Source organism: Vidua macroura, chromosome 31 (genome assembly GCF_024509145.1).
Source record: "Vidua macroura isolate BioBank_ID:100142 chromosome 31, ASM2450914v1, whole genome shotgun sequence".
NCBI classification, from domain to species: Eukaryota; Metazoa; Chordata; class Aves; order Passeriformes; family Viduidae; genus Vidua; species Vidua macroura.
The window spans coordinates 1,620,886-1,647,431 of record NC_071601.1 but is presented as its reverse complement, the minus strand read 5'-3'; the positions used below and the strand labels follow the sequence as shown (position 1 = coordinate 1,647,431).

At 42.9% G+C, this 26,546-nt stretch overlaps 1 protein-coding gene across 9 annotated transcripts in view; it reads left to right on the top strand.

The window, feature by feature from the left end:
- Window positions 1-18,478, top strand: part of HMBOX1 (homeobox containing 1) — a 104,851-nt gene extending 86,373 nt beyond the window's left edge. For 4 of the 9 annotated variants that reach the window (XM_054001683.1, XM_054001682.1, XM_054001676.1 and 1 more), the window contains 5 exons: window positions 8,496-8,578; window positions 10,789-10,884; window positions 12,287-12,381; window positions 12,540-12,641; window positions 15,589-18,477. In XM_054001683.1, the coding sequence (XP_053857658.1) occupies window positions 8,496-8,578; window positions 10,789-10,884; window positions 12,287-12,381; window positions 12,540-12,641; window positions 15,589-15,726 (514 nt within the window). In that variant the 3' untranslated portion in view covers window positions 15,727-18,477. Of the gene's footprint in view, window positions 1-8,495; window positions 8,579-10,788; window positions 10,885-12,286; window positions 12,382-12,539; window positions 12,642-15,588 lie in introns of all 9 variants that reach the window. The other 5 variants (XM_054001684.1, XM_054001678.1, XM_054001680.1 and 2 more) reach the window with 5 other exon arrangements.
- Window positions 18,479-26,546: the final 8,068 nt, after the last annotated feature.

The window sequence follows — 26,546 nt, the reverse complement described above, 5'->3', positions numbered from 1 at the left end:
CAGCTGATCTGAGCGAGGGTGACAATGACATTTAAGAGGAAGCACATGGCAAAACCCATGGCTCAGGGCAAGGAGCACAAATCTTGGAGTAAAGAGCTGTGCATTGATTTAATCTGGTTTCTTGGCTCTGTATCTTTTAACTTTCCTGTTCTTCTACCTCTAAATTCTTGTAATGATATTAAAGAGTAAGATGAAAAAAGACAATTTCAGAATAGTTTTAAAGGAGTTGATGATCTGGGTATAAAAAGCGCTCTTAAAATACGAAACATGATGGGTGTTGGTAAATGAAATAATCTTTTGAGTCTTTAGAGCTTATTATTTCCAAGATATCTATTCACAATCCTGTAGGCAAAAAAAAAAAAAAAAAAAATTATAAAAAAGTTTGATAATAAATGCAGCTATTTCCTGTCCCTATGGATGGTTAATGGTCACTGAACAATCTTTAGCAAATAAAGAAAAAGATGTTGCTGCTGCCAGGTTTGAGAAATATTCTTTAAAGATCCCAAAGTTTCCTGATAGCTTAAAACTTCCCTTAAATGTCCTTCTTTGCTGTGTTGTCTACGAAGAACCCCCTGAAGTTGGTCGTGGCACTGTAGTATTTTAATCCACTGGCATTACTGGGTTAATTCATTATTTCTCATTTTCCTTTGCTTCTCTCCATCTCTTGTGTTGTATTTAGGTTGCAAGGTAGAGAATAGATTGATATTTAAAAATTAAAATACATTTTCTGCTACCTGGCTGTACAACACTTAATGGGATAACAATTTTGGCCCAGATCTTGGAGACAGTGGATGTTAGGAAAAATACATGTATTGAGCCCAAAGTCAGATTTCATCTTGACTTTAGGTGCTGGATATCCAGGTGCAGGATAAGTTCAGGTGCTGCAGGAATTGGCCTTGTCTGTGGAATCCTGTAGGATCCTTTCATTTAGCTGAATTAATTTTTATTTTCTGAAAATGCAGCAGCAACTGGGGGCTCTGCTGAGCTGAACCAAGTCTGGTCCAAGACTGGAAACTGAAAACAAAGACTTGTGGATTTTTGAGGGAAAATACTGGTGGTGATGTTGGGAGCTGCCAGTTTATACTAAGATTAACCCCAAATTTCATGATTGGTATTTTTCCTCTCCTGGAGGCTTGGGACAAAGGGAGGCTCCAAGATTCCCATCCAGAAGAACTAAAACCTTCCTGAGGCTAAAGTGAAGACAACCTGAAGGACCTTGGTGCTCACACTGACATTATTTACACACATCCAGGGCTGAGCATTCCACCAAAGCACAGTTTTGAGGCAGGGATAGGCTGTTCTCAGAATACCCAACCAGATGAGCTGAAAAGCGAGCTCTGGCTCTGCTGAGTGGAATATTTTGTTCCAGAGAGCAAATAAAGATGTTCTGGGTAATGTAAAAACGAAGTTTTGCTGTTTATTTCTGTTGCCATATAAAGCCTTGGAATCCTCTGTTGTCTTGTTAGTGGTGTGTGTAAAACCCTCAGTGTTGATTAGAGTTTGTCTGGTTGGAATTGTGGGTCACCAGCAGCAGAATAGCCCTTCCCAGTGGGTGGGCCAGGGCTGATTCCTGCAGGGCCTCATCCCTCCTTGGGGATGTTTCACCCATGGGCTGACCCTGCCTTGGCTTTGCTTGTAAGGACCAGATAATCCAAAATACAACTGAAATAACTCTTGCCCTGTACCACGTTAAAAAATGAAGATGGGATGTTTGTTTCACAGTTGTTTGCAGAAAGTTCTGTTTATCACTCACATAGTCCAGCGGATTTAATGCACATAAATATCCCTGCAGCATGGAGGTCTCAATTTAAATATTTCAAGTAAGTAAAAGGGAGCAAGAGGTCCTATTATTCATGCTTAGATGCCTTGTTAGGAAGAGCTTTGATGATGCTGTTTGCTCACACCAAGCAGCAGGACAATTCTCACTTTGTCTTGTCTCAATGTGTTGGTTACTTGCTGGCTTCAAAAAATGTCCACTTTTATTTTATGAACAATTTAGTGAACTCTGTTGACTTTGAGAGTCTGGTGATGCCAGTAAGTTTAAGGATATTCAAAATCTCAGCTGTCAGTGTCTTCAAGGTGCCTTAAGCAAAAAGTACCTGTGTGTTTCAAATTGCTGCAAACTCCAAATCTTGCCATTCAGAAGAGGCCTGTTGTATAATTTCAAAAATGCTCTTATCACCAAATCCAATTACGAGGAAGAGTAAATGGCCACCTCAGATGTCTTAACTATTCTTTTTTTAATTGTTAATTATCTCGACAGTAGGGTGCTAGAGATTAGGAGGGACAGATTATCTTTTGCAAGTACGAGGCTTTCAGAGCTATTATCAATTAATTCTGTTTCTAAACAAATTTTAGGATAATATTAATAGCTTGATAGGTCCTCGAGACCACTGTCAAAATTCTGAGAAAGTGATGTTGAAAGAATGAAAACCTCGTTGTTCTGTTAGCTTTGAAGGTCATCCAGCTTTACCCACTCCCATGCAAGGTGTATTTTTGGCATTTTAATCTGTGTGGCAGAGGAGATTCCTGCTAAGAAACATCAGTGAAATGCCTCTCTCGGAGTTTAGACAGCAACTTGTAAAGCCAGAATTGAGAGTCAGCTCTGTTGTGTGAGGGTTTTTAATGTGTACTGACATGGCTCTGGAATTTATGTATGCAGACACGTCCTGAGGTGTGAAATAATTTCGGTTTCTCTCTGTCTGGTGCTCTAAGTGATGTAGTGCTGGTGAGATCTCTCCTCTAGATTTGCACTTGCAGTAAAAGGAAATCAAAGAATGAAACATTTCTTAGAGTGAGAGGCTTAAAAACTGTGCTGTCCCTGGACAGAGTGTGGCAATACCCTGGGCCTGAAAGCTCAAGTGGGGAATGAGAAAGATTTTTAAAAAGTGAGGATTTTTACAGTTTGTTTCCAAAGGTGATGTAAAGTTACAGTAGATTCTTCATTTGATAAACCCCCAATTTTTAATATTGTGACTGGATATGTGTGCAGGTTGGACAGAAGATCTGAGCTTAATTCTGGGCTTCCAGAACTGCTGAGAGACCTCTTGTCAGTGCTGCAGAAGAGGTCAAACTACAGTCCTGCAGTGGTTTCTCCATTCCTGTAAATCTATGGACCTGTGGAATCCATTGGCTAAATGATGGTGCTGTGGAAGAAACAGCAGAGAGCTGCAGCCATCGTGTTTGTCAGTGGTTTTTCTGAGTTAGGGATTTTTTTCTTAGATTTTTGCTGCTTAGGTCTGGTTGAGCTGATGCCTCAGCTGAAGTTCATCCAGAGAGCTGCACTTCCCATCCTTGCCTGGTTATGTTTTGCAGTCCTGGGGGAAGTTCTCAGCTCCATCAGTTTATCTGTGGAGGGGATATCTTTGAGCTTTAATTTTGCTGTCAAAAATAAAAATTATTTTATATTGTGGGTTTAGTTGACACCCATGTCGTTACTAAGGAATCAGTGGAAATATCAGTAGATAAAACTGGTGGTGTCATCTGCTGACCTCGCTGAGAATGGCATTAGTGATATTCTTGGCCAGTATTTACTGGGAAATAAACCAGTCATTACACTTTCTGATGAGATTGTGCTCTGAATGTCACTTCTCTGACAGCCTGTCTCATGCCACGCCGAGATAAGATCTCAGGCACAGATGACAGACTAACTTCAGAAATATTTCCATTGATTTGACAGCCTGAATAATAGTTCTGCTACAAGCCAGAAAGACTGGAACAGTGACCTCTGGCTGCTGGGTGATACTGGGGTGATAAATGTACTAATGAGAGATAAATAGGTAACTACATTTGAGTGTTTTCTGTACCTTGTCACTGGAAAGCAGAGGAACTCTTGGGAGGGAAACCAGATAGGGAGCTGAAATTGCAGGCATCTTATCAGAGCCAAAGGAGCAGCTTTCACCTCATGTATTTTGAGACACCAGAGAATTTGGCAGGGAGCTCCATCCCTGGGGACAGCACAAGCTTCTGTTCATCCACAGGGGTGGGAGCTGGACAGTTCTGCTTTTCCATCCCTCCCTGGGCTGGTGGCCGAGCCCGTGGCTCTGGCTTTGCTTTCAGCATCCCTCGGGAGAGGATCTTTGGGAGCTGCTGTGGAAGGAGCTGGGCCCAGCTGCCTTTTTAGCCGTGTCCTCCCGCCTCCCTTGGCTGCACAACTGCTGCTCTTGGCATGTGTGGGGAGCTGGACCAGGCAGGCAGCCGGGCACAAAACATTCCTGCAAAAAGAGAATGAAGGAGAGGATGGGATCATTCCCTTTACTCTGTGATTAAATTGTGTTAAGCTGGACTGCAACCTGAGTTCAGGGAAGATGAATCTCCCATTCCTGGAAGTGTCCAAGGCCAGGTTGGACAGGGCTTGGAGCAACCTGGGATGGTGGAAGGTGTCCCTGCCCATGGCAGGGGGTGGGAACTATGGAGGGTCTTCAAGAACCTTCCAGCCCAAACCATTCTGTGGCTCTCTGGTCTCCAGCAGAGGAGTTGGAGCCCCCACCAGAGTGCCAGGTTATTTCACTTGCAGGTGAAGCTCCCACAGGGGTGGGAGTGGGAACTCAGGGATGCAAACACAGAGGGAGGGAGTGAGCTTGCAGCATGTCTGCTGTTCTTCAGTAAATGTCCAGCTGTGTATTCTTGCCTCCCATTAATTGCAAGGTCAGTTATCCTTCCTCCAGTGAGGGTGACCTGTGTCCCCATACCTGAGTGACCTCACCTGAGAGTGACTCAGCTGCAGCAGCACTGTGAATTGTTACCTGCAACACATTTGAGCCTCTCCACTCTGAACCCCTGCCACACTTGGAAGTTTTAACCATTAGGTCCTGCTGTAAGCTAAACATTTCCTCAACTTGGGGTCTTCTGATCAGTTTTGGGGGGCTTTATCTCTTTCCTTATCTGGAAAAGCACCGACCCCACCAGTCCTTGTGCCTCTCCGTGGTTGTCGTTTCAGACACTTCCCTGGCAGCTGCAAAGCTGATAGGAAGCAACAAAACTTCCACTGTGGATTATCAGGAACACTACTGAGGCATTGCTTAATGCATCTGATATCTCAGCCTCGAGAACAGAAGGGGAAAAAAAAAAAGATTGGCAGCTATTGCAGGAATTCAGAGAGGGGCACCTTGGTACAGAGTCAGGGGGAGGCTTCTCCTTCCATTACAGAGCCGTGGGCTGAGATGGATTCCCTCTCCATCATTGTCCTAAGCACATTATCCCTGAAAGAAAGAGGGTTTCTCTGAATCTGCAATTTTTCTAGGCTTCAGTGTTATTGAAATGAAACGGCTTCAAGGATATCTACATTCTTTACCATCATATGGATTCTCATCTCATGTAAATTATTTGGCCACTTTTCATTTTAATCCTCCACTGTCATTTTCTACAAAAGAGATCATTTGGTTTCTTCATGGAAGGTATTCAGCTGACATCTGCCCTTTGTCTAGAAAGCAGTGTGCCTTTGCAGGAGTTACTTGTGCCTGCTCCTTCTCTTTTTTTTTTCCTTCCTTTTAAGTTCATATGGCTTTATATTTTTCATCTGTAGCTTTCAGAAACTTTTCAGACTGTGAACAGGTTTGTGGCTGTGAAGGGAATTTCAGACATCCTGCATTCTTTCCTTGTGTACCTGGCTGATAAGAAACAGAACTAGAGGCAGAATAATTAATTTACTGCAAGAAGAACTGTAGTCCAAAAAAATCACAGTGTTTTCACAACTTCTACATGAGCAAACAAAATAGTCAGTGATGAAGTCCTGAATTTTTTATCATGGCTTCCAGATCTTGAAAACTTAATTATTCTCATCTACTTTTCAGGAATCATAGAATCATATAACCATAGAGTCATTAGGGGTGAAAAAGACCTTCAAGATCATCAAGTCCAGCCATCAACCAGCATCATATTTACCACTGAGACAAGTGCCACATGATGGGAGGTTTAAAATGTCGTGCTTTCTGTCATGGCACATCAGCCACAAGACCTTGATGGGATGGGGATGAAATGTGGTGTGTTGGTAGAGTTTAGGCACAGGGGGTTTGGAGGCTGAGGAGGAAAATCAGCAATTTTTTGTAGAAAATGTTTAGACATTTTACATGAAAAGATCAGAAATTCCTGCTTGAATTTAAAGAAAATGTTTCAGAATGATGAGAAATGTCAGGCAAATTAATTGTTTATAACTTAGTTGTAAAATGTTTAGAGATAAGAATTACTGCTTCAGCAGCTTCTGAATCACAAAAGTGATTGGAATACACCAAACTCCCTCATTTGCTAGAAGAGGTGTCTCATTCCTTGTCCAGTTCTGGAAGTTTGCTCCATCACAGGGAGATTTCCTGTTATCCCAGAGAAATGTAAGCATGGGCTGAAGTTTTGTTGTTGGTGGAAAATATTTTTTGTTATTTGTTGGAGGCAGCAAAAGCCTGGCTGTGGCTTGGGAAAGGGACAGTATTGAGTTAGGTGACAAGAAAAGGGTCACTGGTGGCTCTGGTGTTATCCTTGCTGCTTTAATTAGTCTCAGTTTCTTGGATTAATAAGAATGGGCAGTTCAAGGTCACCCTGATTGATAATTTTATGTATTTTGTAATTTCTTCCATAAATGTTGTTTTTTGTACACGTGGTGCTGGTTAGGACTCCAGGGCAGGCAATATGTTTGTGTAAATAACAGAGCAGCAGTTTTCAGCTGTGATCTCTTGATGTTCCTTTATCTCAGGGTGCTTAGAGGAGGAAATGATTCTTGGCTCTGGGCAGAGGGCAGTGCTCTGTAGGTGGGAGAGCTGCAATATTGTCATGGGGCTGCTGAACTGGGATCCTGAGCTTCTGCTTCCATCACTATCCACTGGAAAAAGCATTTTATGCTCTGTTTTCCAAGCTCTCCATTCCCCAAAAATGCACCTTTGTACAGAGCCCTGCGACCCCTTTGATCAGAAATTTGCAGGTTGAGATGGACACACGCATCACTTCAAAGGCTGGAATCGCACAAAGCGGACAGACATGGAAGAGGGGAAAATGCACTTCAAAAATTACCATGTCCAGAGGGCGTGATGTTCATTCTAAATTCACATAAAGCTGCACAAAGACACCAATCCTGTGTCAGGGAACTCCTCCTCTTGATTCCTCAGTCATCTTTATTCCAGCAATGAGTTTAATAGTGCCAAACTCCCAACTTTTCCAACACTTGAACTGAAGTTTAAGGCAGAGCTGCCCTTCATTTAGAGAAGATTGAGCTATTCCTGTGGTTCCATTTGCTCTCTCCCAGGAGATCACCTGGATGTACATGAAAGGTGCAACTCTCTGAGCTCATGTGTGATTTCTCTTACCCACTGAGCAGCAACTTTGAAATAGGACCCCATTTTGGGCATAGCTGTGACTGTAAATGACTCTGTGAACAGGGGGATGAAGTAGTGGCACCTAAAATTCAACCCGAGTGTTCAAAATTTGGACAGAAACAGTTCTTGTATGGAACAGAATCTGGATTTCCATAGAAGGTAACTGGGGCCAATCCACTGGATGAATAATGGAAAATAATAATTGCCTCAATATGCCTGAATCTCCTATTGCCAAATGATCTACAGTTAAGGAAATAAATATCTTATTTTCAAATCCAGAGCAGCTGTCCAACAGCCGGGCCTGCTGCTGATCAAAGTTGATAAAAGAAATCCTAGGATTATATATTATGGATAATCTACAGAAAAAACAGTGGTTGTGGTGTGATTAGCGGAGTCCATTGAAGAAAACAGGACATTTTGTTGGTTTTAATGCAGATCTGATAAGCTCTGTGGAATGTAAATCAGTTCATTAAAATTTGCAGAGCAGTTCAGTGAGGTAAAAGAGGAAACAGTTTTAACTTTTATAGGATGTTTACTGCATATAAAGTACAATAAAATCACAATTATTCCAGAAAAATACTGTTAGAAATGTGCTGTATTCAATGTGTCGTTCTGAGGAAGATTGAAAAATCTTGAATTGTGGTTTTAAAAAAAACAGTCTGACTGTAGAAATTGTCCTGTGTAATTTCATAGCATCTCCACACCATATCTGTCTCTGCAGTATTTGTGGGGTTTTGCATAATACAGATATTAAAAGTGTGTATGGATGTGTATATATTAACAAATATATATGAACAGGGATCAAAATGTTAAACAGCACCTTCTAAATAAGCTAGGGCTGTGTCAGGGGATAAATAATAAATAAATTATAATAAAATCAAAGGCCTGTGGTGTCTCGGAGATGATGCTTCACTTGACAGTCTTAACTCTGATATCCATGGAATTGCCTACATTTTTAGGTGTCCTGGTACAATATTCCAAATGCTGAGATAATACTCATTTATCTGAGGGATTTGGGAAGTTTCCTTCATTCCATGTGGACATAAGTGCAGGCTGATGTTACTTTACCATAAAATTCACTGGTACCTTTGGAGGAGTGATCCATAAATCAGCAGCTGACACCTTTTAGTGGAGCTGCTTTGGAACCTTCACGCTCTGATTTCTTAAGAAAAAAATTGGTTTTTTCCTCTTTTGCAGTTACTTCAATGAGAATCAATATCCCGATGAGGCAAAGAGAGAAGAAATTGCCAATGCCTGTAATGCAGTTATACAAAAACCAGGTGAGGAGCTGCTGGGGGGTCCTTCCCAAAAACAAAGAGGTTTCAGCACCTTGAGTTCTGAGACTGCTGTTTTCAGAATCACAGAATCATTTGGGTTGGAAAAGACCTCCAAAGTCATCAACCTTTGACTGATAAATCAGGTTTTTGGAGGAGGAAAGAGCTCAGCTCTCCTGTTTTTCAATATTTTACAGCTTCCAGACAGGGATCTCAGATTAGAACCTGGGTGTTAATGGAGGACCTTATGTTTAGGTCAACAAGTTGCATTTTCCCTGTTTCTGGAGAAGTTATACTTGGGAGAGGAGCATGAATATTCAATGTAGTGTTAGTGGATGCACCTGCCTTTGCTTAGTTTTGCTAACCAAACATTTACATAGATTTCAGAACTTGTGTTTTGGATATATTTAGATTTCTTACAACCAGAATAAAAATTAATGAGAAGGCAACTAAAGTGTGAGTCATGCACATGGAATCACAAAATTATTTAGGATGGAAAAGCCTCTGGGATCATTGAGTCCAACCATCCCCAGCACTGCCAAGGCCACCACTGATCCATGTCCTCAAGTGCCTCATCCATAGCGTTTTTAAATCCCTCCAGGGATGGGCACTCCACCATCTCCCTGGGCAGCTGTGCCAGGGCTGGACAGCCCTTTCCAGGCAGGAATTGTTCCCAGTATCCAGCCTGAACCTCCTCCGCTGCAGCTTGAGGCCATTTCCTCTCGTCCTGTCCCTGTTCCCTGGGAGAAAAGATGGATCCCACCTTTTTATCCTTTCAAGGAGTTGTGGAGAGCTGGGACTGTCACAGGATAGCTCAGGGTCAGACCAGTTTAGAATGGAAGTGACCTCTGGAGTTCATCTGGTGAGGCAGGACCAGCTTAGATGAGATTGTTCAGTTTTCAGTATCTCCAAAACCGGAGGTTTTCCCGCCTCCAGGCCCCTGTTCTTCCACAATGTTGGGCACTCTCATGGCAAAGTACTTTTTCCCTAATATCTGCTGAAATTTTCCTTGAAAAATCCATCAGGTAGAGGACCAGAGAGCTGAGGATTTGGTTCCTGGCTATGCTGCTGGTTTGTGGAGCAACTTGGAACAAAGTGCTGCAAGGCTGTGTCAGGGAGCAGTAAAATGCTGCCAGTGGTGCTGATGCAAAGCATTAGGCATCAGCCAAGCTATCAATTCCCAGAGTTTTCTTTCTTTCACTTGTCTCATCTCTCCTAACTTATTTAAGTGTGCATATTGCTGCAATTACATGGGTGTTTTGTATGCTGAATAAATAAACTTTGAGAAGGAGTCAGAAGCAAGGGGGGGCTCAACACTGTATAGCCTGCAGAGGTCTGAGGATGCAGATATGGGGATATTTTATACAGGGTCAAGAGCAACTGAAGAGGTTTCCAGGATGTCCTTGGAATACTGAATCCCTCCAGTCTTCCCTTATTTATAGTGATGATCAGATAAAAGCATAGTTTTTTATAGCTGCCTTCCAGTTTTTTGGGATTTTTTTTTCGTTGGTTTAAGTGTAAAAATCCAGTTTCCAGCATGCGCCCCCGTTCTCCCAAAAGATCCCAAATTTCCTGGCACAGTTTGGAGAGTGTGATGGGTGCTGGGGACTGAGAGAAAGGAAAGCAGATTGCAAGGGTGACACAAAACCACTTCATTCATTTTGCTGCTGTATAAATCAGTGAGCTGTACCCTCGTGACACATAGTAAGAGAAGGAGCCCCAGGGATGGGGTTTGTGTCAGGAATTTCAGTTTTTGGAATCTCAGTTTTGTGCTCGAACTGGAAAAGCAGCCCTTCATTCTTCCATGGCTCTGGATTGAGTTGGTTAAAACTGCAAAGAAATTGCTGTAATTCAGATTTTTTAAAAACAGAAGAAAAGCAGATACTTGTCAGTTAGTGCCACAGCACCTAGACACTGGAATGTGATCCACATAAAGTTCACTTTTTTGTGAGTTACAATAACTTGCCAGTGCTGTTTGTGTTTCAGGGGTTTATCCCATAGAATCCCAGAATCATTTGGGTGAGCAGGGACCTCAAAGCTCATCTAAAATTCCAATCCCAGAACAGAGACAGGGACACCTTCCACTATCCCAGGTTGCTCCAAGTCTAGTCCAACCTGTTCTTGGACACTTCCCAGGGATGTGGCAGCCACAGCTTCTCTGGAACCCAGTGAGTAACACCGCTGAACTATTATTTTTCCCTCCGTTGCTTTCCTAGGAAAAAAGTTGTCGGATTTGGAGCGAGTCACCTCCCTCAAAGTGTACAACTGGTTTGCCAACAGGAGGAAGGAGATCAAGAGAAGAGCCAATATCGGTAATGTATCACAGAGCCTGCCTGCAAGGCTTGGGGTTTGCTCAGGAGAGGTGGCAATTACGTAAGAATAAATTAGTGAAAACACCAGAGGTGCTGACAGCCTCGGGAGAAATGTGGAGGAATTATGAAAATGAGTCTCTTGCTGTTCCAGATTTTTTGTGAAATACATGTAATTTGTAGAATTCTGTCATCAGTGCAGGAAAAGTGATGCAGTTACAAAGTTTTACTGGAAGATCAGCTTTAAAAAGCAAAGTGAGAATTTTGTAGGTGGAAGGAGAGTTGCATTTCCCTCCTTTGAGTATCCAAACTCAAATCTGAACTGAAACCTCAAAACTGTAAATAAAGGAGATAGAAATGTTGGGCCATTCACAAACTTAGTGTGGTTTTTATCCTGGTTGTACTCTGCCCCTGACAGCTTTCCAAGGTTTTGCCCAGGGACAAGTGGCTGGAAAAAAGCCATTTTTTTGCTGATGATCAGGAAAAAACAAAAATCACTTCAGAGTTAACCCTGTGGGTTCTTAGCTGATTGTAAGGAAGGAAAGTGACTCTGAACTTGTAGGAAGGAGACCCTCTGATGTGGATAAGCTATTCTAAGGAGAATAAATCACCTCAGTGGCCTGGATTCAACAAACTCCTGCCATTCATAAAAAGTTTGATGCCCTTACTTAGATATTATGCAGAATTACTTTAGCAGCACATGGGTGAACAGACATCCATATCTGCTTATTTCCAGTATTTTTAATTATTTCAAATGTTCCACTATTTTGCCTTATTTCTGAATAAGAAAAAAGCTCTTATTACATCATGTAACATGTTCCCAAAGTTTAACTAAATTTATTTTTCTACAAGTAAAAATCTCCCTTCTCAAAGGGATGGGGGAATAAAACAAACTCAGTCCAAGGTGGGTGGAGTTTAGTGTTTGGGGAGGAGGTTTGGAAAGAGATCAAAAAGAATCAAGGGGAGCTTTAGATCTATGGATCCTACTGGAAGATGGATTTTTGTGTTTTCAAATCCCTGAAGTGCTTTCAGAAATTTCTCCCATCTATTTTCAGACACTCCCCACCCCCTGAGTCCTGCCAGTCCGAACTATGGGGGAAGATTTACAAGGAATGCCTTTGCCACCCCAGTACCTTAGAAATGACACTGATTTCTGCTAGGACAGCTGGAAGACAGGGATTTTTATTCCCAGACAGGTCTGGTAGTTGGCAGGGAAGGATTTCAGGCAAACCAGTGTTTGTACCTGTGCTGCCTTCCCAGAGGTTGGAGAGTGAAGAGGAAGGTGCTAAGAACTAACGCTGTTCCTCCAATTATTCTAACTTCCTGAAAAAGGAAAAAAAAACTGAGTTACTTTGACTTCTCCAATGCATCAGATAAATGAGGGATCCATTTGCTTTTTTCGAAGAAGCAGCAATCCTGGAGAGCCATGGAATAGATGTACAGAGTCCGGGAGGTCACTCCAACAGCGACGACGTGGACGGCAACGACTACTCAGAGCAGGTGAGCACTGGAGCCTCGTGGCCCAAACAGGGAGAACTCAAACACCTAAACACCTTTTGCCTCTTGAAAATTGTGTTTTGTTTGGCTTTTGTGTCATTGTGATGGGGAAAGGGTGAGAATCCAGTATTCACCCACGTGGATTTGTTGCCTCACAACAGGACACTTGGCAAGTACGCAACGGGGAGGAGGAGGGACGATGTTCCGAGGGAGGCAGAGAAGCAGAGAAGGTAGAAGAAGACAGGAGGATCTGCTCCAAACAAGCAAGTTACACCCCTCACACCACACACAATGTCTGAGACACGGCAGGAGAGCCTCACCTCAGCCACAGCCCTGCCATCCCCATGCTCTCCTTCCCCAGCACTCTGAGTTCCCCGGTCTTTCACAGTCCTGTGTGTCAGGCACCAGCAATTATCCCTGAAAAACTGGGCGCCTCTTGCACCTCTGATTTTCTTCTGCAAGAAAGGCCCTGTTCTAGCCAGGGCCACCCCTGCTGTGAGCTGCTGACCCAGCCCCAGACATGAGCAGGAGAGAGCCCTGCCCAGGACCCTTCAGAATTCCTCGTGCCAGCCTTTCCCAGCAGGATTCTGAGCACCCTCCTGGAAGTTCCTGAGCTCCCTCTGTTCTGTAGGAGAATCTTTCAGGAACTTCTCAGGATCATCCCTCAGACACTGACAGACAAAGGGTGAAGGGTGGGGGGAAAGGATTTGATTTACTAAACTCTGACCTTTAATTGGCCCATTCCATATTGTTCTGCAAGATTGTGCTACTATTTGGATTGTTAGCATATTATCTGTCTTTTTTTTTGTTGTTGTTTGTTTGGTTTTGCATTTTAATTCTTGCCTGTTCTCTCTTTTTCTTGGTTGTTTTTAACCCTTGACAGCAACTTCTTTTTTAAATTCTCTAGCAAAAGAATAGCCCTTCCCACACTCTGAGCCCTCACCTACCCTAAAGTTGGTGACCCTTCCTTCACACACCTTCCTGACAGGTATTGCATCCCCTTCCCAATTTTCCCAGTGCTGGCCAAACCCCCAGGGCTGTGCGTGCTTGGCACCAGTGACTTGACCAGTTCACCCTCCTGCTTTTGAGAGGAGATATTTTTGTGCTACCCCACAGCTGGGTTGGATCACTTTTCCCTGCCTCTTTTGGGAGGAGCTGGGAGTTCTCCCTCTCCAAAGGCTGCTGGTGGAGTGGAACAGCAGCTGAGTGTCCTGGAATGAGTCCCTGGCACATTTGGCTCTGGCCCAGTGCAGCAGATCGCTGGCAGAGGCATCCCCAGCTGCTCTGCTCCTGATGGGGACTGAGACCCTTTTTAGAGGTCAGCACCAGCAGATTTGGTGGGACCAACTTTTCTGGCTCTCAGTGATGAGAAGCTGCTCTGTGACTGCCATGAAATATTTAGAAACCACTGCCAAGGCCAGAAAATTCCCTGTCAGACAGACAGGACTGGAATACTGAGGTGGAGCATGATGTAGACTCCTGAACTATGATTTTCTTCTGTGCATTAACCAGCATATGTTGAAAAGAGAAATAAATTGGTTATTAAAATTTAAAGATCTTTGTTTAGAGGCCTTAGAAATGACATTTCTCAGTAATCTATGAGGTGTCATTAGCAGCAAAGCAGATTAAATGGCAAGTTCTCCTGATGACCATTTAACATCCCTTAGCTGCTAAACCCAGAAATTCTGTTTTCCACAGAAACACTTAAACTCTAAAAAAGTTTAAAACACAAAGGTTATCTAAAAAGTGCTAACTTTTTTTATACTAACAAAGTGCCTAAACCCTCAGATTTTAGGGCTCTATATGTGTACCACGACAAAGGTTTCTGAGAGGCCCTAAAATTTACCAGACCCTTGTTATAAATGAATGAATCCTTCTAAATAACCTCAGATTTTACCAAATCCTGGCTCTTTTTTTTTTATCCTCCTCAACATTTGTCACCCATCATCTTAATTTAAAAATGCTCTATGCACGTTTTGAATTTTAAATCACACAAGTTCATCACTTGAAGGCTGTTGGGAGACTGATAAATGTTTATCATTTCCTTTCTGTAAATGGTAATAATTTAAAAATCCAAGATCGCAGGGGGATAACTATTAGTGCCCTGTTTTAAAGAGGGGAAAGCACCATAATTTTCCCCAAAATTCCCTATTTAATTTAATTAATTGTGGTTCCAGTCCCCTTCAGTCACTGGTTTTCTTATCATTCGAAGAGTTTTCCAGCATCTTTTCCCCCTATATCTGTGTGAATTGAATGTTTTCACAGGATGCTGACTTGGAGCAAGGGTTGGGCTCAGTTTGTGTCATGGTTCTGGTCAACAGTAGCAGTTAAAGAAAAAGTACTTCTCTAACGTATATAGAATTATTTCATTCTAGTAGCTTCCAGCTTCTGGAAGTCAGTAGTTTTAAGAGGCTTCCTGGGTTTCCATAATTTCTAGCAGACTAATTTTCCCTGGATTTGTCAAACACACACCTTTTAAAGCCATTTTTACTTTTGTCTGATGTAAGAATCAGTGAATCCTGAACTGAACTGTGCTAAGTGAGCAGTGCTTCCCACTGCTGCCTTGGATCACATTGTCATTCCAGCGAGTGTCTTTGATTATTAGATCATAAAAAAACATGGACAATTGTCCTCTTATTTTCCAATTACTTGTAATAAACATTTATCATATCAACTACCAGCCATTTCTTCCCCAGACTGGAAGACTTGACTCTGTTTAGCTTCTTCTCATGAGGAAGCCTCTTCCTTTGGGATGTTTCTTTTCTCTGCCTTTTCAATTTCTGTTGCGGCATCAAAAAGAATCAGAGAACCCACAGAATGGTTTGGGTTGGAAGGGACCCTAAAGTTCATCTCATTCCACCCCCTGCCACGGCCAGGGATGACCAGAACTGTATATTCCAACTATAAGCATGGACCTGTGCCATGGCCAGTGATTCCTGTCTTAATTTGCTTTCCTGACTTTGCCTCGTATATCACTTCTGTCTTTACAATTCAATATTTTCCTCCAGAGCTGGATCCCCCACTCCCTGCCTCGTTTTGCCTGCACAGTGAGGGAATCCAGTCCTAAACCAGGCCTAAACCAATCCTAAACCCACGTTGTGACCCTGCTCTGTCCCCCCACAGTCGCTCGGCGCATTTGTTTTCTCCGCTGTGGTTTTGGGCTTGTGGAATAACCCTCCTTCTCTCTGCTCCTTCCCACATGGTTCCCAGGATGACAGCACTAGCCATAGTGACCACCAAGACCCCATTTCCTTAGCCGTGGAGATGGCAGCAGTCAACCACACCATCCTGGCGCTGGCCCGGCAAGGAGCCAACGAGATCAAGACAGAGGCTCTGGACGACGACTGATGCCAAGAAAGGGGAGGGTCAAAGCAAGAAGTAACTTAGTTTTAGACGTAGCACCTTAGCAGACTTTCCTCGGTCCTTAATATGTGTTCTTACAGTATAACTTTGCAGTTTCTTGTACGTCAGTTAGCTGTTAGGGTCTTGTTCTGTGAAGATGGCATGGTGCCCTCAGCCTTTGCATATACTCTCTCAGTATTAATTCCCAATAAATAATCAATCAACCAACCAACCTCCCTCTCCCGGCCCCCAGTGGCTAGAAAGGTAAAATCAAAAAAAAAAAAAAAAAAAAAAAAAAAAAAAAAAAAAAGGAAAAAAAAAAATCTTGCTGCTCTGTCTTAGCATTCAAAGTGCTTCCAGGTATTTTAGACAGCCCTCAATTACAAGTCTTAGGCTACACTTAAAATCTTGGATAACCTTAGAGATGGTGTTGAAACCGATAGTCCGTACGCTTTCCCTGCCCTGAGACTGAAAGGATGCAAGCTGAGGTAGTGGCACAGGGTCGATGGACACCAGACTGGGAGTATCAACAGAGAGTAAAAAGAACACTTAGAAACCCCACTCCAGCATGGGAATAAACGATTTCCAGCTGCAATAAGCCGTGCCTCACTGGTCATACAGTGACTCCGTTTACTTTCGGGTGCTGTGCCGAGAATGTCCATTGGAAACACATTCCCACATTTCAGTTGATGCTCACATATTCAACACAGACATCCTCTACTCTCACAAGCTGCGTGGCTCAGTGGAGAAGTGCTGCCTTCTGCCTCTGCGACCATGGTTGAAGCCCAGCCTGGGATCAAATGAAAAATGAGCTGAATGTCTAATGGACAACAGTCCACTTCTCAGAACCACTGCTCGTTCTTGGCATGGCTGGCAGTGCCTGCTCAGAAGAGGTCTAGACTCTTACCCATCCGTCATTAACAATTTCACCTTTAATTCCTCCTCTCTCACCTTTTCTGTGCCCACTCTACTCCCCTCTCCACTTTGCCACTTTCGAAAGCAATGTTTTCCAGGAAGGTTGTTAAGGTCCTAAAATGGGTGAGTGGATTTTTACACGCCTGTGTAAGTAATGCCTACGTCCTGACTAGCCTGAAAGGTTACTGGAGAATTTGACATCTGACCATTGCTAGATAACCATCAGAGCATAAATATTCTCCTAAATATGAACTTTTTTTGTTTGTTTGAAGGCAGGAGGATCTCTTACCTGAGAAATGGGGTGTGAATGTTTTGTGTTCTCTTTACTCTGTTAAGGTGTGAGAAAGCTATACTGCTACGAGCAATTTAATTAATAATTGGAAGCCATACTGATAATGGATGTGGTAATATTTGTAAAGCAAACCTACTCTAAGTAGCAGGAACTAATGGAATTGTTTTCCTTGATCATATGTAGCACTTTTGTTACTTTTTTCTTAAAGATATTTATATTTGATAAGTCTTTTTTTTATCATTTGAGAATTCCAAATACCAAACAACAAACTTGCATTACAGAGTCACCCTGCGATCACCTTGTCATCTAGTATCTAAATGATGAACTGTGTGTGCATCTAAGAAAATTACATCTGCTAGCATTGTGTGGAAATGATCTCCTGGCATCCTGATAAAATGATATGTTGCTGCCGGTAAGAGGAAACGTTTTGATGGAAACAGCACGAGAAGCGTTAGAGACGGGCAGGGCTGTGTTACATTAGCAGAGAACAAATTAAAAACCTACAGAAATTTTTGTAAAGAGACACATATATAAAAGTTTGCATAGCGTTTCCTCCACATTCTGCTTTATCTTCCCAGTTCGTGTGGGAGTAGCTTAAAGAGGGGAAAACAGCTCAAGGATGGGTTTCCCTTTGCTCCCCTCCACTTTCGAGGTGGACGAAGGGAAGTTCCTGTTACTCGCCTTGTTCTCATCCCTTCCTCCCTCTTAACCCTCAGAGAGCTTCATGACCTCTCCAGTGTGGCTCCTCAGCAGGTTTTGAGCCAGGCTGAGCCCTCCAGATCAGCTGCCCCTCTGTCCATGTGGAGCAAACTGCTCCCCCACGTGCCGAGGAGATCCTGTGCTCTCAGAGGGCTCTGCCGTGCCACCTCTTTGTCCCTTGGAAGATCTATAGGTAGGGCTTGGCCTCGCCTTCCACTTATGGATTTCATTGGAGAATTTATGTGCTTTCCTTAGATACAGATCACTGGAGCAGAATGAAGCCATCTTTTTTTTTTTTTTTCCTGTTTTATTGCATTTCTTGAGTAGGCAAATTCATAAGTAGTGTCAGGGTGGACTCAGGAAAGGCAGGACTTGGATCAGTGACCATTGCACCACTGCAGTTATTTTCTTACTGCCTGTATGAATGTTTTGGTACTTAGGAGTGAAAGGATGGGGAGAGCTTTTATTTCTATTTTTGCACAGCAGAATGATCGAGCAAACTCGAGCCTTAGTGGAATTTTACCTACTTATTCATTCCACAGTCACACACTGAGCTGACAGGCAACATCCACGATTTATAGTAAGGAGATTTTAATAATCGATGACCTCTTTACATTGGGCTTGCCACCACCATTTGTTCTGGCTGTTTCATTTTAAAAAGAACAGACTCAAACTGTTGGACAGCTGCAATTTTAAAAGAAATATTGCTTATTGCTTACTATAGTATCTGTAAAAAAAAAAAAAAGGCATTGTTTGAGGCTTTGCCTTTTTAAAGCAACAGGGGAGAATAAAAATAGTATTAGAACTTCGTATCCTGATTACAGGTTTATGTGATGCAGGATCAGAGAAACACCACTGAAATTGTCTGTCTGCACCATCTAATGTAGAATAATCTGGTCTTAATTCTGTTTGTCACTGTCAGGAAGCTGCTGACATCCCACATCAGTATCTTCTCTGAAGGTTAAACAGGTAAAAAAAACCTTGTGAGCAGCTGGAGATTGGCAGATGTTCCTGGGCTGTAAATACCCAGTTTTTACCTTCCCGCATCATCGTCTTAGCAGAGAAAATATCACATATCTGGGGAATCAACCCCTTGGTTCCGTGGGGTCAGTGTTTGGGGTGTGTCTGTTCTGGCTTCTCTTTGGGCATCGGGAGGTACGAGGAACGAGTGGCACCTCAGAGGAATGAGTGGCACCTCAGCTGTCCCCAGGGTGCTCCTGGCAGGTTGTTTGTTCCCTTCATTCTGGAAGTTCATAAGGAGCCATTTGCAGCTGGTCAATCCCTTTTTGGTTTGAGGTGAATTATCTGTAAGGGGACAGGTGCTGATGTGATGGTACCGAGACGAGCGAATGTGATCTGGAGTAAGTGAAAGAATCGGTGGAGGGTGAGTCCTGGAATTCAGGAATCCTGGAATTCTTTCTTTTGGGGGTTTTTCCACGATATGGGAGTCGTCTTTGTCTTTCTGTGTGTGGGCTGCCTTGGAATTGAAGCCTCATTTTGGTAGCACTGCAATGGAGTGGCAGTTTGTTGTAGCCAGGCTGGAGTCACTGCAGTTTGTTCTCTGGGGGTTCCCTTGAAGTGGCTCTGGTGGCACATCCGAGCTACCTTTTTGTTCTGTGAACAGAGAAGAAGTTAACTTAAGAAACTCCTCATCTGTGATGGTCACAGATTGCTTTTACCTTTGTGGAGTGAGTTCTGGCTGATATTTTGTCCCTCATAAAGTCCTTTTACTTGAGTTGTTGTCTCTGACCGTCTTCTTAAAACAACAATTTCTACCTCCACTTCTTTTCTGCATTGTTTTGGTGTTGGGTTTTTCTTTAGTTCCCCCACCCTTTTTCCTGAAGTATGAGATCCCAAACATTTGCAAAAGCCTTATGAGTTGATAAAAATCAGCAGATTTGTTTTCTGTTGATCTTCTGAATACTCTGTAGACGCACGTGTGGTTACAGTGAAGTCCTGTGCTGGATGTGAGTCTGCAGTGCACCCTTGCAGCAATTAAGGAATCTCATTTAGAGCCTTCAGGAGGTCATGGAAAAGGTTTAGACCGCTCTGTCCATCATTTGTGGGGCCATTGCATGGGCAGGAGGGGACAGATGGGAGGGTTGAAGCACATTCACATAGTGGGAGATTGCAGGAGCTGGGATTGTCCAGGCTGGCTCTGGGGACATCCTAGATTTTGGGTTTTAACTGTCTTAATAAATTCATTTTAACTTGGGGGTCCAGTGCAGGATCAGGAGTTGGACTTTGATGATCCTTGTGGGTCCCTTCCAACTCAGGATATTCTGTGATTCCAGAGAAGGGAGAGCCAGGCTCTTCTCAGAGGTGCCCAGCAAAACCCTGAGGGGCAGAGGGCTAAGGTTGCATGAAGGAAAATCCCAGATGAATATAAATAGAAGTATTTTCATGCCCAGTGGTAGAAATGGCCCAGAAAGTCAGTGAAATTCCCATCCTTGGGGATACTCAAAATTCAGCTGCATGGACAGGGTTGGATTAGCGACCTCCAGAGGTCTCTTCTGCCCTAAATTATTCTCTGATTCTGTGCAGACCTGCTCAGGCTGAGGTGTTCCCTAGTTCTGATTTGTACATGTTGACTTGTTTAAAGAAATTCTGTTAATTTGGTAAGGATTTTTTTTCTGTTTTGCTGATCATAAAAATTATCTTTTCTAGTTTTACTAATAGAGAGGAGCTTTATTTGCAGGGTCTGGCTCCAGGCTCCAATCAAGCCATAAGTTAGAGATTTCATTAATTATTTGCTCTGTTTACACAGTTCTTCAGGGAAATTTGACTTACTCTGTTTGTTTCATTGCCTAACATCAGACTGGTAAGTTTTTCATGTTTTTGTAACATTTGTGATTTGTAGATCAGTTTTTGCCTTCAATTGTGAAGATTTATCTTTGTCTTGCTGCTGTGAGTGCAAGTGAGAAACTCCACATAGTTGAACCTATTTCAGGAAAAATTGGGATTAACTCAAGACCACTGGTGACTACTGTGGTAAGCCAGAAATTTTTGGTCAGTAAATCACAAATTGGTGGTTATTAGGAACTGAAAGGGTTTGAATGGGAAAAAGTCAGATTATGCTCACTTGGATCCCCCCTTTCCTTATGCTGTTGGCGACTTCTAGGAAAAGCAGTGTGATAGTTGAAATAGGTTTTGTTTTTCATACAGATAAACCCAGTAAAATTGGTGTAAGAATTTTCCAAACTCAGAATTGCTGCCTTGATGCAGGATGTTGGTTCCCTGTGCGTGATCCTAATTGGAATCTAAAGCTGGAGTCAGTCACATTTTCCTTGGAAATTACTAAATTCACTGTGAGACCCTGCCAGTAATCCTGAGCTGTGAGTTGAGCTGGGGATGGTTTCCAGCCCCTCCCCAACTCTTTTTAATTTATCCCTGCTCATTTTAATTAATATTTATGATAATGTTCCTCCTCCCACTCTAGCTCCATCATGGTGCAGCCCCCACTTCCCAGTGCTCATCAGCTTCTTTCAAACTCATTGTGTAATTACCAGCAAATTTTAGGGGGTTTTGTCAAAATTTTGCTCTTATTTTATCTGAGTTTTCTCACTCAAGTAGCTCTTGCACTCTTTGAAGTTATTTAACTTGATAATATTTTGATCAAAGTCTTAAGCTTATAGGCAATAATCTTTGGTTTGGTGCAGCTTTTGGCATTTGGCAGGAGTCTTTGTTGGCAGGATTGGTCTTAAAATTGTGTTGTATGTCAGTGATCTTAATATATGTTCTGTACATGGATTTTGTGTGTTTGTAGCAGCAGTCAGGGATTGGATCCTGATCCCTGCTACTTTAATGGAGTTTTGTGGAGTTTTCACTGTGATTCCTTGGAAGGGAAGGTTGATGACCTGACCAAAAAAATACCTTGCAGTTCCCAAGAAGAGTTGCAGAGATATTTCAACATAAAACATTCCCCCTTGGGCTTTTGAGCAGCTGGGATATTTACTCAGGATATTGGATCAGTTATTGGCCAAAAGGGATTTGGTACAGCCCTAAAACCTTCATTTCAGCCTCTCTTTCTGCTGTCAAATTTATGGGGTTTAAACTGTCTGACTAAAGACATTGCACATTCATGAAAACCAGAGGCATTCTAGAGATGGCAGCTACAAATCCAAATTTAAAATACACTGAAATTATCTTTTCTTCCTTTGTGAGAAATGTATTACAACTAGAGGAGCGTGGTTGAGTGTTTTGAGGACTGTCAGTAAGGTGACAGTGATTTGATGTTGGTTTTTGTCCAACAAACGTAAATCAAATCAAACCAATGGAAGTTTATCTCAGTGGCTGCAGTGAGGCAGAAGGAGAAAAATTTAAACTCTTTTGCTGAAGAGTTTGTTGCCATTCTTGGCCTTAGGTTTAGTCACTTAAAAATAGCCTGGAATTGTTTGCTTTGTAGTTTATATCAGAGAATTGTGGAATGGGTTGAGTGGGAAGGGATTTTAAAGAGTATCCAGTCCCACCCATGCCATTGACAGGGACACCTTCCACTATCCCAGGTTGCTCCAAGCCCCATTGTCCATCCTGGCCGTGGACACTTCCAGGGATGGAGCAGCCACAACTGCCACGGAGCTAGAAAATAATTTGCCATTTGAAACACGTGGGAAAATTCACAAAACATTTTAAATGTCCCTTTTAATCAGGCTGATGCAGCAAAAGAACCAATGGGCTTGATGGCTGCAGTGTGGAGCTCTTTCCCGTTCTTTCAGGGAGGTCTGGAGTGCTCCAGCCAAGAGCTCAAGCAGGAATGAACTGAAGCCATTGAGCTGGAGCGAGCTTGTGATGGGCCTTTGATGTTTCTGTATGTGCAGAGCATCTCTCCCTCAGCTGCCTTGGCAGAAGCCTCCCTCTGCCATTTATTCCCTCTCTGCTCAATGGCAGCGGGTGTGTTCTGCTGATCAAAACACCCAGCACACTTGTGCTGAATCCTTTCAGGCTGCAGCCAGGGTAATTGGGATGGGCAGGATAAATGCATGGGAGTATGGCAGTCACAGTGATGGCAGCTCTTTTCAATGGCTGGGTGTCCCTGACGGGTAATTAGCAGCTTTAGAACTGCGGGGATTGGCATGGCCTTGATTAAAAGGATTTCTGTCTTTTTCTGTGATTGAAAACAGAAGATCTCCCGCCCCCTAATTCTCTTTTAATACCAGTGTTATTAGTGACACTTGGAACACAGCTCCTCTGTAAACTTAAATAATGACCTCGGTGAATGGTGACTTACAACAGCAGGGACCGAACCCAGCTCAGTTTTCTATGCAAAGCTGCTCCTCCTGGTTCTCTGTTCCTGCTCCACGTGCGTGTCACTCCCAGTGAGTTTGGGAGACGAAGAGGACATTTGGTTGTGTGACAGCCTGGGGACAGATTGCCCAGGGCCTGGTTTAGCTCTTCTGGCTCATTTTGGATGTAAGGAGATGAAGAGGATGAGCCATGAACTCCACAGGACTCATCCCAAGTTCTCACCTCTCTGCAGGTGGAGGGTTCCTTGGAGCAGGGAATGTCCCTGGCTCTTGGGTGCCACTCCAAATTCCCATTCCCTGTTTGGAAGCCTTATGAGCACTTGTTGCTGTGTTCTCCTCCAGCTCTGCTCTCTCAGCTAATGCAGTGTAGTGACAGGAGCTAATTCCCCTTTTTTCTTAAAAAAAATCTCAAAATACCCCACACAGGAGAGCTGGCTGGATACCATCCTTGCCATTCACCCAGGATATCTAGTGGTGACCCAAAATATCATCATTTTCCCCTGATCTGTTGCTAGATTCTCCAAAAGCATCTGCCATAGGGTGTTCTGTGCCTTTTAAATCTGTTTTTGTGAGTATCTGTTGCCCACTGAGCACTGCAGAGCCTGTGCTCCATTTTTGCCCTTAAATGTCTTGACCAGATTTTTCCATAGTGCTGTTCTCCACTTACCAGACAGATTTCCACCTTTTATTGGTATGTAAAGATGCTTAGAGGGGACTCTTGAGTCAAATTTAGTAAAACTAGCAGCTTCCAATCACCAAAAAATCCTCAAGAGAATATAGGGACTTCCTTAGGCTCTTATTTAAATCTTCCAGTTACTTTTCAGCTTCTTTGCACTGAAATCCGTGTGAATCCCAGTTCAGAGCAGACCTGTGGCTGTGGGTACTTCAGTTCTTTGAGCACAGTTCCCACCACTGCACTCACAGTAGCAATGGGAACGACTTCTGTTTTAGAAAATATATTTTTAGATATTCACTTGCTGCTGTCACTGGCCTCAATTCAGCTTCCCGTCCTCCTCTCCCTTCTCCTTAACTAATTAAAGTCTTCCATATTATGGCAAGATGGCATATGTAGCTTAAATAACCCACCTCTTTAATTAAGAGGTTGGATTCAGCCTTCTGAGATATATTTGACATCATTTGAGATTTAAAAATACATTTTACTTACACAGTTTATCTGTCAGATCGCTCAAGGAGGGCAAAGAGATAATGAAAGTAAATTATTAATTAATATTTCTCACCCAGTATATTCCATTAAGAATATTAAGCATTTATTCCATTCCTCAAAGTATGTTTGACTTTGGATAGAATTTTTTTTTAAAGTCTGCCTGCTGATGAAGTTGCTGCTGTCTCTCTTTCACAAGGCAGTAGGGACAGGGTGGGAAATACCCTTCAGGAGCTAACCAGAGCCAGGAATTCCAAGTATCAACTCACTGACCAGGTTTCCCATTTCCTTTATGCATTGTGAGCAGATCTTCTCAAGCCCAGCATGCCACAGACTGTCCCTGACACATCCAAGCCGTTCTTACCTTGAAAACAATGGGTAAAATTATGGAGTGAAAACAGCAGCAGGAGCATCTCCACGTCCGTTGTATGGGATGGAGTGGGATGAGTTTGGATTTGGAATGGTGAAGGAGTTCAAGATGTTACTGGGAAAGAGCCGGGGGTATTGCACAGCATCTGGAACTGCTCCCTGAAAAGGGGAAACCCCTTGGGATCTGTGTTAATGAGAGAATTGCAGTGGTTTCGGAGCTGTCACTGGAATTTGAGCTGTGCTTTTGTTCATTTTCTCACAGAGGTAGTTCAGAGAATCCTGGAATGGTTTGGATGGGAAGGTCCATTAAATCCATCCTTCCACTATCCCAGGCTGCTCCAGTTTGACCTTGGACACTTCCAGGGATCCAGGGACTGGCGCAGCTTCTCTGGGAATTTCATCCCAGCCACACCCTCACAACCAAGAATTCTTCCCAGCATCCCATCCATCCCTGCCCTTTGGCTGGGGGAAGCCATTCCCTGTGTCCTGTGCCTCCATCCCTTGTCCCAAGTCCCTCTCCAGCTCTCCTGGAGTCCTTTTAGGCCCTGGAAGGTGCTGGAAGGTTTCCCTGCAGAGTTCCCATTCAGTTTAACCAAACATTCCCACCTTGGCACACAAGAACAATTCAAACAGTTCAATTCAGCACTTCCTTCCTTCAGAGCTCCTTACTTACACAAATCTTCCTTCTGAAGAGCATTTTAAGTCTCAGTCCTCTTTCTCCAGGGTCATAGAGAAAATAAATGCTGTTGAGATGTGGGAATGTTTATAAATCCATTGGATATATGTGATAAATTTGTAAAGAATGATGCAGAATAGAGAGACACTTTCAATTAGGGTTGGGTTTGGTTTTTTAATTTTTTTTTTTTTTTTAATGAAGTAGATGGAATAGGGAGTTTGCATCAGGATTGTGGGAGGCCACCTAACTTTCAGGGTCTCCTTGTAAGTGACACACTGGTCCCTTCTGGCCTTAATTGTAAATCTATGACTCCAAAGAGATAAAATGTGTCTTTTACCTTTAGAACTTGTTCAGAATATTTAATAGTTTTTAGAGATTTGAGTTCTGGAGGGCTTCTCTGCAGCAAGAACTTTCCATCAGAGAACACATTGTGCCTTATGTCTCTAACCCCAGTTCCAGTTCCATACAATAAAAATCTTGTACCATTACCCCAAAAATTCAGCATAAATAGAATTTTATCAACTACAACCATTTCTTCGGGCTGCAGTGCCTCAGCAGCTGATTTTCACAAATACCACTTTCAGAGGGCTTCAAAAATTCCCACAGCCAGCACAAGCCCTCTTGCTAAACTGGTGTGTCCTTATTTCCTCCATGGAGCCTGCATTCCTTGAAGGAATTCCTGTGGGGTCTGAGCTCAGCCCTCCTCATCTGCTCTGAGCTGTTTGCTTCCCTCTGAAGCTGATTCTTAGTACTGAATATGGCACATTATTTTCCCAGATTTCAGTGCTTCTCATAGAAATAATTCCTTTTTATCTTTCATGCAAGCTCCTTCACACCCCGATAATCCCATTTTACCTGGTTTGCCTGTTCTGAAGCGCTCTGACCAGAAGCTGTTGTCCTTGCAGCCTCCAAGTAAGGGATTTATGTTGTTTCCACCCTATAAAAAGCAATCCAGTGCAGGGCAGAAGCTTCCAAACATTCTACTCTGGGGTTTCTCAACTCTCAGACCCTTCTCCCTTCCCTCCTTGCAGTTTGGATGATTAGAACATCACAGAAATAGCAATTTCTAAGTGTAATCTTTTTATTATTATTACTTGGTCTGTTTTTTTTTTAAATGGGAAGATCTGTTTACTGGGAGACATTCCCCTTTCCTTTGGCCTTTTAGATGGTGCTGTATCCATTACTTACTTGAAGTATATATGAAATAAATAAGAACAAGTTTATCTACTTTGGCTGGTTAAAAAAAAAAAATCAGCTCATAAATTCAGCCAGTTTACAGCGGGTTCTTCACTTGCACAGTCCTCTGTGAAATCAGGTGGTTGGACCATGGGAGAGGGACAAGGTGGAAATGTTTTTTTCATAGAATCATGGAATGGTTTGGGTTGGAAGGGACCTTAAAGCTCATCCAGTTCCTCCCCCTGCCATGTGCAGGGACACCTTCCTCTATCCCAGGTCGCTCCAAGCCCTGTC